The following is a 16347-nucleotide window of genomic DNA, read 5'->3' on the forward strand; positions in this document are numbered from 1 at the left end:
TGAAACAAATTTAAATTGTTACACATTGCAAATTTTTATGTTTTGTGTTTGTTTTATTATTGAAGTGATTTTTTGTGCATTTATCCATTTTTTCTTATTGAAGTGATTTTTTTGTGCATTTATCCATTTTCTTATTGAAGTGTGTTTTTATTTTATATTCTGTGTGATTAGTGCTTTTTACAATTTTGGTATTTTACACCTTTTTCTGTGTTTTCATTTGCATTCACAATTTAGTTAACTTCGATATTTTCATTAATTAATCGTTGCACATTTCATTGAATTTAACACTTGTGAATTATTTGCTTTTACTTAGAATTCTTTTCAAGTTTTATTGTTGTTTAGCACTCATGAATTAATTTCCAAGTTTTAATTATTGCCTAACACTTTCGAATTCTGATTGAATTAATTAATCAATTTCCTTGAATTTTGTGATAAATTAATTTTGATTTAATTTTACTTAATTAATTGAAGAATTAATCAAACTTTGTTTTGTTTTCAAGTAACAGTAATTTTCCCTGATATTGTGAATTTCACTTATAATTTTGAGTTTAATAATAAATTTTTGTATTTAAAAATTTTATAAGTGTTTTCTTTTTCACCAGTATAAGTAAGCAATTATATGATTTATTTAGGTAGAAAAAGAGTGGTAATTGAGCTGTTTTCCTTCAATTTACTTGAAGTGAGTTAGAACCAGGGAAGTACTTAGATTTCTGAAATCAGGGAAATACTTACTTTTAAAGTTGTTGATGGAGTGATGCCCTTTAATTAATTTAGTTACTTATAAGATTACCTCACACCTGTTTTGATGAACTTAGTCTGATTTTCTGCAATACTGGTAGGTTGTTTAAGGGATCACTGTTACCTTTAGAGTATTCAGTCATACTGAATACTCTATGTAAAATCTATGTAAGCAGACAATTTTATCATACTAAATTTTTACTTACTCTAACCTACAAGGGTTAGTAATAAACTTAGCTCAGATATAAACGCTATGTATTTCAGCGTAAGACATTTCATGAGGTTAATTTGTCCACAGGGGTGTTAGGGATCCTGCGGTTACCTGATACAAATCGAGCCCGGTGGCAGGTGGCCAGAGACAAACAAAAATAAAGATAGAACTAGATATTGACTCTTGGTCGATAATAAACAAACACTAATAAAAGATCAGGGAGAGGGCAGGGAATGAAATGGCATTTTTCCTGAAGGGACATTAAAGATAAAAGATCATAACAGCTATCGGGTTTAACATTCACCTTCTGAGAGTTGTTGACATGACACGATGGATTGGGTTGGATCCATGCATATCTTACTACTGCTCAGTTTGGGTTAGCCTCGAGCCATTCTATGGCACTCACTCATGAAGAGTGCTAGTATGGTCTCTTGGCCTCTTCCGGGGGAGAGGGTGGGACAGTAGTTTAGTGGCTTCTAGACAGGGCATCCGCTATTTTATTATCTGTCCCCGTAATATGTTCGATTCCCCAATTATAATCTTGGATGTCAATACACCAGTGCATTGGGCGCTTGTTCTGATTCTGGAATATTGTTAGGTACTGTAGGGGGCTATGATCTGTTAGGATTACAATGGGAAATTGATAGTCTGCGTGGTACACCTCGAAATGTTTCATGGCTAATACAATCCCTAGCAGCTCATTTTCGATGGTACTGTATTTTGCTTGAGTTATGTTCTGCTTCTTGGAGTAGTAGGCAACCAGGTGCCTGATTCCCTCCTTTTCTTGGCACATTACTGCACCTATCCCCACATTGCTGGCGTCTATGGCAAGGCAGAAGGGGCACTCGTAGTCCGGGGTGTGTAGGAGTGACCTGTTTATGAGAACGGTTTTCTAATGGTCGTATGCCTCTTCGCACTCTGGGGTACACTTAATCGGCTTGTTCCCCCAAAAGAGATTCGTTATTGGGGCAGTAGTATCTGCAAAGTTTAGGATGAAGCGGCAGAAATATTGTACCATCCTGACAAACCGCTGAGCCTCCCTCATCGTCCAGGGGTAAGGCATTCTCCAAATGGCGGGGATGTTAGCATCCTTAGGCATCAGCAGGCCATTCCCTACACGATACCCTAGATACATGATTTCTGCTACCTCAAACTGACACTTCCAAAGGTTGATCACTGAGTTGGCCTTCCACAGGGCTGCGAGGATTTTCTTCAATATTTGCATGTTCTTCCCAAGAGTTTCTGTAACTGACAATGTCATCCAGGTATAATAATAATAATAATAATTTTTATTTCCAGCCCAAGGCCATATACATGGAATATACAAAGAATAGACAATCACATACAGTTTAGATACATAAGATAACATGATAAAAAACCCAAAGATTAATCGGCAATATACATACTTGCTGAAGTAGTATAAAAGATGGTATTCAAAATAATGATCATAACCGTACATAGATTGAGAATATTAAAAAAATTGGAAGTAAAAACTTTATTGATTATAATCACAGTAATAATGAAAAAAGGAAAATACCAGTAATGACAATAATCATAGTAATACAATAATAATGACAGATTCTGCAGATGACATTTTGCAAAAACAGAGATTAAGTCATTTAGGGAACAAACGCCTCATTTTCCCATCGTCCCCATAATTTAGATCTACTTGCCGCACTGCTTAGGATGCTTTGTATGAGCGAATTGTTGCTGTTTCACAGTTGGGTGATCAGACAGGACATTATTGTTCACCTTCAATGATTTTTAAATTGTTCAGATGGTTTTCTGTGAGCATCAGTATGGCGGAGTGGTAGCGAGGAATGTTTGTGAGGCATCTCAAAATGTCATCGTGAACAGCAGTGATACGTCTCATGGTCTCCCTGGTTCATCCACAGGGTGCACCCATAGATGCTGTAGCAATATGAGTGGAAGAGCAGCAGTTTCAAGTCTCGGTGACAGAAGGCGAACCTCCTTTCAATAATGTTGCCAGTTGCACATGGTTTATGAGGCCTCTGTTCTATGCCTGCCGTATCTTTTAGGTCATCCGTGGTAAAGTCACCCAAATATGGAAATTTGTGCATGAATTCCAGCTGATGATTTCTGAGGAAAATTTGTGGTTCTGTAATTTGCTTGAGCGATCTCGGGAGCAGTGATATACACTTCGTTGTATAGGATATCAAATTCCTCTGCAAATTGGTGGTAAGTGTCAATGAGTCGTTGGAGACCTTGCACTGATGGGGAAATCTGAACCATATCGTCGTCGTAACAGAGATTGTCATAGTTGTTTCATTGACAATGCATCTGATTGGGAGTGAGTTCATTTTGACATTCAAGGTATGTGTATGTATTAAACAGGTATGGAGACAGAATGCCACCTTGACAAAGCCCGTTTAGGGAGCCAAAGATGTATGACAATATGTTACCCCTTTTGACACAGAATTGCTGTCTGGAGAACCAGCAATATAAAATGCCATTTACAATTAATATAGGGGTGTGCCTCTTTTATGCAGCTTCAGGAAGAGCTTCAGGTAGTTAATCTGTCAAATGCTTTTTTCATGTCCACAAAACATAGGAAAACAGGAGAGGCTGATGATAGAATAGATCAGCAATTCTTTCATGTAGATGCAGGTGTCAGTTGAGTGGTATGCTTTAAATCCGAACTGGTTGTCAGTGGTGTGTAGAAGGGGAGAAGTCTCACTAGAAGAACTGACTCAAGTAAGTTCGACCTGATCATTGTGATTGCAATCGGCGGGTAATTGTCAGGGTCAGCTGCATTCTTTAGCTTGTTTTTGATTAATGGTATCAAGTAAACTAAGAGTAGGGAGACTGGAAGAAATTGGTGAATTATACCGCCATTGAATAGGGCAGCTAGCAAAATGTAGATTATCGGATGGCAGAATTTGAAAGCTTCTGAGGGAAGACTATCGCAACCGGGCGATTTATTATTAGGTAGAGTGTTTATGGCATCGCTGATGTTACCTGACGTAATACGATTGGCAAAATGAAATTGAATGTTTGCAGTAAGGAGGTTATTGCTGAAGTTGTTTTTTATTTAATCTGCAGTTCTTAAGAGCAATTTTGAACTGTGCTCTTGCCTGTCTCATTAATAATGCAATGTCTTTCCCTCAGGCTACCATTTTGCCTCCACAGTAAAAACATTTCTCGTGAATATGAATACAGATCTTTAACCAAGCTATTCCATCCAGGTATATTACGAGAATAACCTTGACGAAATCTAAAGGTAGCCTGCGCGAAGTAAGCATAGTGAAAATTATGTTTGATTAGAATTCATCCTGATCCCTCCTGTTGTGGTTATTTCTACAATTTGTGTTAGTACAAAGTAAGGCATCTGCCGGTTGAACTATTAACTGCAACCTGGTTTGTGTGGTCGCCCTAAAGTATCTGGTTTTCTGTTGGTTTTTAAAATCCCAGTTTACAGCTGGTGGGCAGTCAGTTAGGGGGTTCATGGCAGGGAGGGATGATTTACTGAATGACACCTGTAATGGGATGTGATTATAGCCCATTGCAAGATAGTAGTGAATATTGCAGGTGATAATAAAATCATGAAGCTGTGGAGATGTGATGCAATGGTCTAGCCAGGAGGTTGTAATTGTGTACGCTCTATTTTGTACATATGAAATAGGAGGGAGGGAAAAGCATTACATCGCTAAAATGGAGAGCATGATTTTGACAGAAGTGAGTAAGTTCATTATAAAATTTTTTTGGGGGGATGAGAATTAAGGTCCCTGATTAAACAAATATGATCAGCAGGAGAATCGTGAATAATACTGTGTAACTCATCTAGGATCATGCAGTACTGATCAAAATGTTATTTTCATAGAGAATATAACCATTAATCATTAGGATTTTAGAGTCCCCTACTGTTACCTGAAGCTCCAGCAATCTGTCACTCCTGTAGGTCTTCACATTTACCATGTTGTCTAATGATTTCTGCCACAGGAAAGAAAGGCCCCCTTTTGGGTGGCTACGATTTGATCTGTAACTTGCATCGATGAAATTGAGAAGGTTCTGAAGTCTTCATGTACTGAATCGTAGATGACAAGGTCATGTGGCTAGAGGAGCATTTCTTGCAATGTAATGATGCTTTTGAAGTTTTTGCAGAACATGTTTAAGGAGAGGAATGTTCCTCTTGAGGCCAAAAATATTCCAAGAGATTATGTTTAATGAATCCATGGCTACTCACGAATATGGGAGATGAATGTGCTGATTATTTGGGTGGATTGGGGGTTAGCCAGGGGGAGTTGGCAGTCATTCGCTGTGGGTGGTTGGCTGGCACTTGCGGTGGAGGTGACCCTGTTTGGGGCGTCAGTTAGTTCCCCTGGGGGAGTTGGTACTGAATTAGGTTACACCTTGAAACTATTATATTAGGTCTGAAATTCTCGTCTTTAAGAACATCGAGGTGTTGAAATAGGCAGGTAATCCTATAAGCTACTTTACATTTACTTTTGCATGGGAGTTCGTGAGAGATAAGTGGGTCAGAGCCCATGAGAAACTAGATTCTCTCCACTATGGCATCTAGCGTCACCGATGAGCGCAGATTGAGAATTACTATGTGACATCCCTTCTCAGGTTTCGGGCAAGGTGAAATACGAAAGTTGGGTTCCAGTCCAGCGGCCAAACGAGAGGTCTTTTCTTCTCTCCTTGTTTTTCTCTGCCAGCTGCCAGACCCCTCATGATAATTCTCTTCCACATCAACGATGGGAGGTCTATAGGTGATGGGGGCACTTTGACAGAGGGAGAGAGGCCAGTTGGCACCTGGGTGGGTATGGACATCTTGAATTCGTGTCACACCATTATTTCTCCTTTGTTGCAGGGAGGCCAGGAAAAATTGGATGCGGCATTCAAAGAGTCTGGTGGCTATCTGTGCATTTGTCTAGAGATTCCTGCACTTCTTCAAACGCATCCCAGATCCGTGTGAGATTATTTGTTTCCACAGTTTTAAGACTTTCTAGGGATTCCTGTAGTCCTTTGATCACGTAACAGATTCTTGAAAATCAAGAGTTTTTTTCAATTATTTCTGAGAGGGATTTTGCCGTTTGGAAAACATTTTCTGCCGTGTGGTACACCGCAGGTAGGCCTAGGTCAGTAGGCCACTTTGGAGGCAAATTGTAAGGGTCGTCGGCATACATTTCCACTGAGCAGGTCCTTAGCCACTTAGTGATATAAAATATATCTTGTGAGAGGACACGTTTTCTGCAGATTGCTCCTTGAGAATGTTCTCTGGTATCAGATCTTTGCATTTTGTATATGCAAAATTAATTTCCTATCGGAGAAAACATCACCAACAGATTGCATAACAGACTCGACATCCAAACGGTTCGATTGGTATTGTATAGTGTAAAGAAATTTGTTCGTGAGTACGGAACTTGTGTGAGGCACAGGCATCAGTAAGTGCCAGGGTCACTTGCACAACGGTTGGAGTTGGTTGGATGACATTTTTGTGGTAAAGGAAGGGCCAAGCACTAGCACATACACTGCATTCTATTACCCATTTCCCAGGACCAACAGGCCTCGAGCAGCTGTGATTTGAAAAATTTCTAAGGCACTGATGGGAGCAGGAAGAATATTAATATATCTTCAATTGCACAACACCTTCTGGCTTACATGCCTGGTGTTATGTGGGGGGACTATTAACATATTGCCCACTATAAGAGGTATAATCACCTAGGGTGAAAAACCCTTCTTTTTGTAAATAAACACTAGAGAGACCTCCAACATGTCTGCCCCCACACACCGCACACAGTTCTCTATCCCATCCAGAACCTTGTTCATCAGCTGCTGGAAGCAACTTGGGTCATTCTGGTGACCGAATGGCATGACCTTGTACTGATAGAAACTCTTGAGGGTCATGAAGGCAGTACTGTGTTGTGAGTCTCTTGCGAGTGGCACTTGCCTCTAACCTTTCTCCAGGTCAATTCTGCTGAGGAACCAGGCACTGCTGATGCTGTCAAGGCAATCCTTGGTTCTTGGTAGGGGGTAGGATTCAGGCTTGGCGACAGCATTTAGTTTCCTGTGGTCAACACAGAGTCAATCCTGGCCCCCACCTTCCCCCGTCCTCCTTGGGGACTAAGACAACCGGGGAGGCCCACTTGCCATAGCTCTTCTCGATTAGCCCCAGTTCTAATTGGATCCTGACTTGCTCCTTGATCCTCCACGCCTTGTCAGGATTGACCCGACAGTACCTTTGGGATATTGGCCTTACCCTTACTGTGGCATCAGTACATCCTAACTGATCTTGGATGACCTCGGGATAGTCGTTTAGTACCGAAGATTGCCTCCCGGTGTTCGGTGTTAAGGCTCGGTGTAATGGCTTCTATCTGTGCCAGTACTTCTGAGTTCAAGGCAGGTATAGGAGCTACATTTATGGTGCCAACCAAATTTTCTGGGGTATGGGGCTCCTCATTGGTAGGTGGATTATTGTGGGCCAGAAATGGCTTCAGCAGGTTAACGTGCAGCCACTTGGCTTTCCGCTTCCCCCCAGTCTACCAGATGGTTAAGCTCACCATGCTTGCCCAAGATCGTGTGGGGCCCTGTAAACTGGGTTTCCAGGGCGCGATGTTCCTGTGTGGAGGACTAGAACCTGGTCCCCAGCACTGAAAAGGTTGGAACTTGACCCTTTCATCATATTTCGTTTTTGTCTGCTCCTGTGTTGCTGTCTCATTCACCTGGACAACTGCCCAGGCAGAATGAAGTTTGCGCTGGATTGTCGGAAGCTCCATTGTTTGGATTTTCCCAGTTGTCATGTTGGATGTCAAGGGGGCCCGTGTGGAGTGGGCATAAAGTAGATGAAATGGGCTGTAGCCTATGGTTTCCGTGGGTGTTTGTCGTATAAAGAACAGCGCGTATGGAACAGTCTCTTCCCAGCCAGTTCCATCCTCCTCACAGGGCTTAGCCAAGTGACTGTTGAGGGTTTGATGGAACTGTTCAATTATCCCCTGGCTCTGTGGCCGGTAGGGTGTTGAGTGGACGTGGAGGATGCCGTGGCTGGCTAAATAACTTCGGAACTCCTGGGACATGAAGTGGCAACCCTCATCTTTCTGAATCATTTCGGGAAAGCCAAAATGACAGAAGAATGGCACTAAGGCTTCAATGGCATTCCTCAAGGTGGCACTGCAGACAGGAATAGCTTTTGGATATTGGGTGAACCGATCGATTATAGTGAGACAGTATTGGTTCCCCTGCCTATTCTCTGTCCTCTCCGATGGGAAGCAGTAGTCCATGCAAACGTGTCTGAATGGGATGCCTACCGATGGAATGTTTTCTAGGGGAGTTTTCGGGATGACCTTGTTTGGGCACCCCAATAATCTGGTATATTGGGCATGAATTGACAAGTCCTTGGCTGTATTACGGAGTTCAGGCCAGTGGAATTTACTAGCCACTGCCTGCCTTGGTCATGCAGGAGATCCGAAGTGTCCTCTGAGGCCATCATGAGCTAGCCGTAAGACGACCTGCTGGAGGGTCCTTGGCACCTTGATGCACCTGTTGATGAGAGTGCCGGTGCTGAAGAGTTCCACGACAAGTGATACAGAACTACCTTCTCAAGGAGGTAACCATCCTTTACCAGATCCACAACTTCCTCCTCCGAGGTGGCGTCCTTGGCATGACACTGCTGTAATGCTGGGTCCTCCTCTTGAGCTTTTATCAATTTCTTCCAACTCAAAATGGGGGCTTGGGCATCCGCACCTGTGACGAGGAGAGTGGGGGCAGTCGGGGAAAGCTCCCTGGTGGGTGTGGATTCCAGGGGGTCCTTAATCCATTCTACCTCCTTAAGATCTATTTGGTTCAGAGGATAGCCCAATTCCATGGATAAACTACCCTTTGCTGCTTTATGAAGCCAGGGGTCGATCATTCACCTGATGGGGACCTGAGTATGCCTCGACTGGACCAAGTCCTGGCCCAGTAGGAGCGGTCGGCTAGTGGCCAGTGTCTGAAGTACTGCGAAGAGGTGGTTACAGCCTTGTGGTTGGTCTCCCGTGACTACCTGCAGGCATACTGCGGGAAGGTCCTTGGTGAAGCCATTGACCCAATGGATCGTCATCAGGACGTTCTCTCGGACTGTGGCCCCCTTGGGCATGGCGTCACGAGACACCAGGCTCACAGCAGACTCCGTATCAATGATATTCAGGACGGGCCGCAGAGGACTGGCCCCATCGACCGGTGCCAAGTACACCTCACTCATGCTCAGCCATTCTATCGGGGCAACAGTGAGGGTGATGGTTTGTACCTGCCTTAAAAAGAGGTCTTCACACACATTTAGAGTTGGCACTGTTATGACCCTTGCGGCTGCAATCTTAGCATGTTATTTGGTTGGGGTCACACCAGTTGCCATTGGAGCGGCTGGCCTTCTGCCCTGGGTCCTGCTTGAGAGGGGGTTCTGACCAGCAGCGGTCGAGTCAAGGAGGGGCTGACGGGCAGCGGGTGAGAGGTTGGCTGGGAATAGCACTTTTCAGAGGAATGCCCAGGCTTATAACACTGCCCACACACAGTTTTACGCGGCTGATTATTTTGGCATTTCATTGTCTGGGAGTTGGCAAGAGGGGGAGCAACAGGGCGAATTTTCTTATTTAGGGAACTTTGTAGTGGGTGGTGGGTGTCCCAACTATCCGCTCACTTACAGCACATTGCGATATCCTTGGATTTTTGTTAACTAAGTAAGTGGCAAGTTCAGGCAGGGCAAACGATAAGAAATACTCCAACTGAAAAAGTTTGAGGATCCCATCTGCAGACACAGTGTTGGATGCCCTTGTCAACCTCTGGATGGCAAGCATCTAATTCGCCACACATTCCAACCATGTCTGCCTGGACTCCTTCAGCATGCTCCTCCATTTTTGTCTCCACCTGTCAGGGGTAATTTAGAAGGCTTTGGCAATGGATTGCCATATGCGAGAGAGGTCTCCTTGCTCGTGAGTGGGGAGGGTTTGAAAAGTGATGGCCCCCTTCTCTTCAAGATGTTCTCCCAAGATGAGGGCTACTTCGGCGAGAGGTGGCTGGAAGTTCTCCAGGATCTTTTCTACGTTGTCGATTCGTTCCATTGTCAGATGAGGGTGCCCATGCTACTGAGGGTGGTGTGTGACGACTTGGACATGGAGGGCTGTATGCTAATGTTGGTAATAGCCAGTTGGTGGGCCCTTTTTGCTGCTTTCTCTGCCCTTTCTGCTGCGTCCTTCCTCTCTTGGAATTCCCTTTTTCTCCCTTTCTGTTCTTTCTTTCTCCTTTTCTTTGTGTTCTTTCTCCTTTTCTTCTTGTACGGCTGCTTCTCCTTTTGCCAGGAATTCTTGTTCTTCCTCCCTTTCTATTCTTGCTTTTTCCCTCTCCTCGCCTTTCCAAGTAGTTGAATTTTGGTCACTTAGGCCTGAAGCTTTCCCTGCTTCAGTAAAGGCCTTAATTTCCTCTAAGGCTGGATTGCTTGCCTTTTTGGAGGAATGGGGGTTGTGAGGCATGAATGGGAAATTACTCAGGGGTAACACAGGCACAAGCCCCGGGAATGACGTCCTAGGATGTAATAACAGCAATTGAATTCCACTAAGGTGGAACAAAAAAAATTCTGTGCAAGCGGAGAGGTGGAATTACTCAACGCAAACACATGCTAAAAGTCACAGATTCACATGATCTGGAAAGAGTTCTCAAAATGGGAATAGATCGTCACAAAGGACGTAAACTGGGCAGGAATACTGCATGAATGATATAATAACTAGTATTATGTACTTTTTTTGTCTTATTTTGATAAATTAGAGTAACTTTAAGCGCTAAAGGGTAAAATGAAATTAATTAATGTACTGCTAATAAAATTCTTGAAATCTGGTGTGGTTATAAGTATAGTTTAGTTAGGAAATAAAGAATATCACAAGAATTAGTCAGTAATTTAATAAAAAAAAGTTCAAGTATTTAAGCAAATCATAATTTGTTCAGCCCTTAATTTGTGCCCATGTAAATATGCATATTTTTGTAATAATGATTTTCTTGATAATTTTCCAGTGGCATCCAGTGAAAAGAAGACTGTCGTACCACAGAGCCTGATAGCTGAAGAGAGCGTGAAGAAAGTCCTTGAGACGGACAAGGGAAGCGATGTCCTCTTGAAATCTTGGAAGGTTGTTGACTTCACCAAACCAGGAGACAACTATACCTGTTTCGTGACAAGCGTCGAAGTCAAGTTTTCTAAAGGGAATGGAGAAGATTGCGAAGTGACTTACATAGTGAAGCTCAATGCACAAAGGAAGATGGAAGGGTTCCCAGACATGACACCATTCCTGTTCACAAAGGAAGGGAAATTTTATGAACAACTTGTTCCCGTGTTGAACGAAGCACTAACTGCTGCAGGTCAAAAACCTCTACGCTTTCCCAGGTGTTTTCTTGTCCTACTGGAAGAAGGGAAAGAGCAGATTTATTTCGAAGACTTAAGAGCGAGAGGTTTCAAGATGTTTGACAGGAGGAAAGGCATGAGCAAGGACCACTGCGCTCTTGTTTTGGCAGAGCTTGCTAGACTGCATGGGGCATCTTACCTCCTCAGGAAGAAGTTTTTGGAAGGGAGGCCCGCTGCTGAGAAATATGACTTCCTTGCTCAGGATTTTTTTAACTTTTTTCCCAAAGCCGAAGACTTGTTCCTGCCAATGTTAGAATCTAATGTCGACACTGGTATCATGATGCTGGAAAAAGTCGGCGGCTACGAGAAGGCCATTGAATGGTTGAAACCCTTCAAGCTGGAGATAGGAAATGTTTTTTCTACTGGCATGCAAAGCGAGAGGTATAGCACCATATGCCATGGAGACTGCTGGAACAACAACATTCTATTTAAGTGAGTTTGGGAATATCAGCAATACTGTTTTACTGTAGCAGGCAACAGATTTATTTCATTTATTTACGGGACCTCCATTTCAGGGAGAGTGGCGTCACCGATGACCTTTGCCTTGTCACGCACGTTTGTTCGAAATTCATTGATCAGGGAAAAGTAGAGTAATGGGCACTTTACCGTTTCATTCGGTTTGAAATATTTTCATACGTCTGTTAATTCTATAACCGAATTTTCTTCTCTTTCGATGGGCAACCTTTCTTCAACTTGCGACGTTATTGCAAATTGATTTCCTTTAATCCTTTTTCACTCCAATTAATTTTTACCATTTTCATTTTATCTTCCTCTTATATATATATATATATAATATATATATATATATATATATATAATATATATATATATATATATATATATATATATATATAATATATATATTTATATTATATATAATATATAATATATATATATATAATTATATATATAAAATTTATATATATATATATATATATATATATAATATATATATATATATATATATATAATATATATATAAAGGTTTTTTTGCCACGAATGAAAAAATGAAAAAGCAAGATAGCCAAGTACTTTCGGTCCTGTTCGGACCCTTTACTGAGGCAAACTGATTTCACAGAGAACAACATAGTCAAAAGAAGGCTTAATATACAAACTGACACAACAAGATTAACAATAAGGGCGATTTTCACTCTACAGAAAGGAGGAGCCGCCTGAGGGTAGCCACACCTTGAAGGATACACGCAGTAAACAAGTGATTCTTCCAGAAAATAGTACATTTCTACTATCCTTGCAAGTTCATCTATTATCACTAACAAGTACTTATTCGCATATCTAGACTCACAAAAATTTCCCAGGATATCCATATGTATTCTCTGAAAAGGTCTACTTGGTAAAGGATATGATCCTAATTTGCATGAAGTTATCCTTGCAGGTTTGCATGCGTTGCACACTGTACAGTTTCTCACAAAATTTTCCACATCTTTCCCCATGCTTTTCCAAATGTATTTAGCACGAACCTTATACGTTTTTTCTATCCGCAAGTTTGGACTACCAAACCTGCAATGTACTATATCCAAAACCACTGGAATTAGGACTTTCGGAATTACGATCTGTGTCATATCTCCTTTACTTTCACTGGTTCTCAATTTATATTTAATTTTCCTAACCAATAGATTACCTTCTAACTCCAAACCCAAAAAAGGCAACTTATAACGTTTCCTGACTAATTTCCCTCTAAGAAACGCTTTTGCGTCTGCTAGAATCTCGTCTTCATATTGCCTTTGCTCTATGAGAGCCATATCCCATTGTATAGACTCGCTAGTGACTTGCGCAACTTGGAATCCTTCCGTGTCATGAAAACTTCTACTAAGGGCATCTGCAACTACATTAAATTTGCCTTCTATATATTTGAGCTTTGCATCAAAATCTCTGATAGTTAGAAACCATCGAGCTCTTTTAGGCGACAAATCGGGTTTATTAAAAAGATCTAATAATGGCTTGTGGTCTGTAAGGACTTCTACTTTATTCCCCATCAGTAACATTTTAAAATGAACCAAGCTCGACACTATTGCAAAGGCTTCTTAATCTATGGTAGCCATTGATCTCTCATTGCTGCCCTTTGTCCTGAACTTCCTGCTATAAAAGGCTATGGGATGGAATTTCCCATCAAACTTTTGCATAAGGCAAGCACCTATACCCTCCTGGCTGGCATCGGTCACTAATGTGAAAGGCTTGCTAAAATCTGGAAACTTCAAAACAGGGGGATTCATTAACGCGTCCTTAAGCTTTTGAAAACTCTCCGACTGGGGTTCCTTCCATTGAAATTGAACGTCTTCCTGCAATACATCTGTTAGGGGAGCTGCTATATTAGAGGACCCTTTCACAAACCTCCTGAAGAAACCGGCGATACCCAGGAATGACAATCTCTTTCTTTGATCTCGAGGTGCAAAAATTCGCTATTGCTTTGACTTTATCGTCATTTACTTGAACCCCTTCCTTAGATATAACATGGCCTAGATATGTGATTTGCTTTTTCAAGAACGAACACTTAGCTAGCTTAATTTTCAACCCCGCTAATCTAAGCCTCCTAAGTACTTCTGTAAGCACTTCCAGGTGTTGCACGATCATGTCTGTTGTGACTAATATATCATCCATATACACGAAAACATTTTTACCCAATAACCCGTGCAAAACTGTATTTACCAACCTGGTAAAAGTCATCGGACTGCCTGATAAACCGAACGGCATTCGTGTAAATTCATAGTGTCCCTTGGGCACTCAAAAAGCCGTATATTCCTTGCTACTTTTACTAAGAGGGACCTGCAAAAAACCCTGCGCAAAATCAATTGAGCTATAAATATTGTTCCCCGATTTCAACAAAGATCTGGTATGCACGCGACTGGATAGCGGCCAGGGGTTGTCTTTTCATTTAAACGTCTAAAATCGACGCATACACGGACAGAACCGCCCTTCTTAGGCACCGCTAACAAGGGAAAGTTGTAAGGAGACACACTAGGTCTAATGATTCCTTCTTCCTCCCATCTATTGACCTCTTTCTCTACCTGTTCTCTGATTTTGAAAGGTATGCGGTATGCAGGAATATAAATAGGTTTTGTGCCGCTCTCCAAATTTACCTTATGCTCTAACACATTAGTCAACCCCAATTATCACCTTGTAAGGCTACCGTATCCCCAAATTCTGCCAAGAGCTCGCTTATCGCTTCAACATGTTCACTATAATCCGCATTAGCTAAATGTTCTCTAAATATTCGTTTCCTTGATTGCATTTCTGCCTCTGAAAACTCAGGTTTCCCCTCTACGATAGCCACTGAACCACTATCACTACTCCAATCTTGGAGATCCAATATACATGTATTCCTTTGGTATTTCTTAACTGTATCATTACAGTTCAATAATTCTAACCATGTAATCCCATTCTTGGATACACTGTTCACCGATGCTGTGCTAATAACCCCTCTAAGCTTCTCGCTATTTTCAATAACACACACATCTGTAGGTTTTCTCACTTCCCTCAATTTGACTTTTACCATAGTCTTTGAACCGGGCATTAACACAATATCCTCCGATGAAACACCTTTATATTTGTGGTTAGTACCTCCCCTTTCCACAATCCCATAAACATCACCACCCTTAATTCTCATTACATCCACCCCATTGTTAGTATCAGAAATAACATCAATATTAGTATCAGTATCACCACCCGTAATATTATCACCAACATTTTTACCACCGTGAACTCCAATATGCTGCATAGCATCATCTCAATTATTTCCCATACCACCAGTTTGTGTTTTAATATTACCACTCCCCATAACCCCAGTCTCATCACCATTAGCATCACCAAACACAACCCCTTTTTCAATAATCTCCATATCCTCCGTTCTAATCACGTCCTCATAAGGAAGAAAAACACCAGGTATTCCAACTGTTATCCCATTAACAGAAAAATAAAGAGAAAAATAAAAATTTACGTCTTGGGAAAAGCAGGAATGAAAATAGTAAAAATTAATTGGAGTGAAAAAGGATTAAAGGAAATCAATTTGCAATAACATCGTAAGTTGAAGAAAGGCTGCCCATCGAAAGAGAAGAAAATTCGGTTATAGCATTAATGGACTTAAGAAAAAATTTCAAACCGAATGAAATGGTATAGTGCCCATTACTCTACTTTCCCTGATCAATGAATTTCGAACAAACGTGCGTGACACGGCAAAGGTCATCGGTAACGTCACACTCCCTGAAATGGAGGTTCCGTAAATAAATGAAATAAATATGTTGCCTGCTACTTTTGTTCACATTTCATTGTTAAATAGTGTTCAGTTGTGGCGGGATGCACTAAAGCAACCCCCACACCCTTGATTCCCCTTACAGACAATAGTCTCCTCACAACACAACTTTCTACTTACGTTATCTGTAACCAGACTCTTAGATAGAAGGATATTTAAACCACTCAAATACCTTAACACTATATCTCCTAACTTACTTAACACTATATTTCCCACTTACTTAACACTTAACCAATAACAAAAATAAACACAACCTAACACAAACGACCCGACTAAGATTATATGATATATTGGCCTTATAGGCGAATAGTGCCTGCAGCACTCCACACTAGTGGCACTTGAGCCACAGTACCGTGACCAACGGTACTTTTAGGTCAATCAATTTGATCCGCAGTCAATCTCTCAATCCAAATTCGTTCCAATCGTCAACTTCAGGAATATCAATCCTCCAACGATTCCACTATCAATTCCAAGGTCTAGCCATAGTCGTCGTCATCAATATCAATCTTAATCCTTGGTCACAATCTTCCACAATCAAGGGTCGTTCCGGGTCGTCAACAATAACAATCTTACAATCCTCCAAGAACAATCTAATCCGTAATCCAATTCCACGCAATAGTCTGCAATCCAATATAATACTGGGAGATACGAGGACAATTCCCTCTCTACAGCTTATGTGGGAAGATGTAGATAGAGGAAGTTTGAGGAGGAACTGCAGTCTGTAAAGAAACGTCAATCATCTCTATCATTCAA

General features: G+C 41.5%; 1 protein-coding gene across 3 annotated transcripts in view; it reads left to right on the forward strand.

Moving 5' to 3' along the window:
* LOC135225828 (uncharacterized) overlaps positions 1-16347 on the forward strand; it is an 84838-nt gene that overhangs the window by 66578 nt on the left and 1913 nt on the right. For all 3 annotated transcript variants that reach the window (XM_064265356.1, XM_064265355.1, XM_064265357.1), the window contains exon 2: positions 10946-11762. In XM_064265356.1, coding sequence (XP_064121426.1) covers positions 10946-11762 — 817 coding nt within the window. The remainder of the gene's footprint in view (positions 1-10945; positions 11763-16347) is intronic.

Source organism: Macrobrachium nipponense, chromosome 13, assembly GCF_015104395.2.
Source record: "Macrobrachium nipponense isolate FS-2020 chromosome 13, ASM1510439v2, whole genome shotgun sequence".
Lineage (NCBI taxonomy): Eukaryota > Metazoa > Arthropoda > Malacostraca > Decapoda > Palaemonidae > Macrobrachium > Macrobrachium nipponense.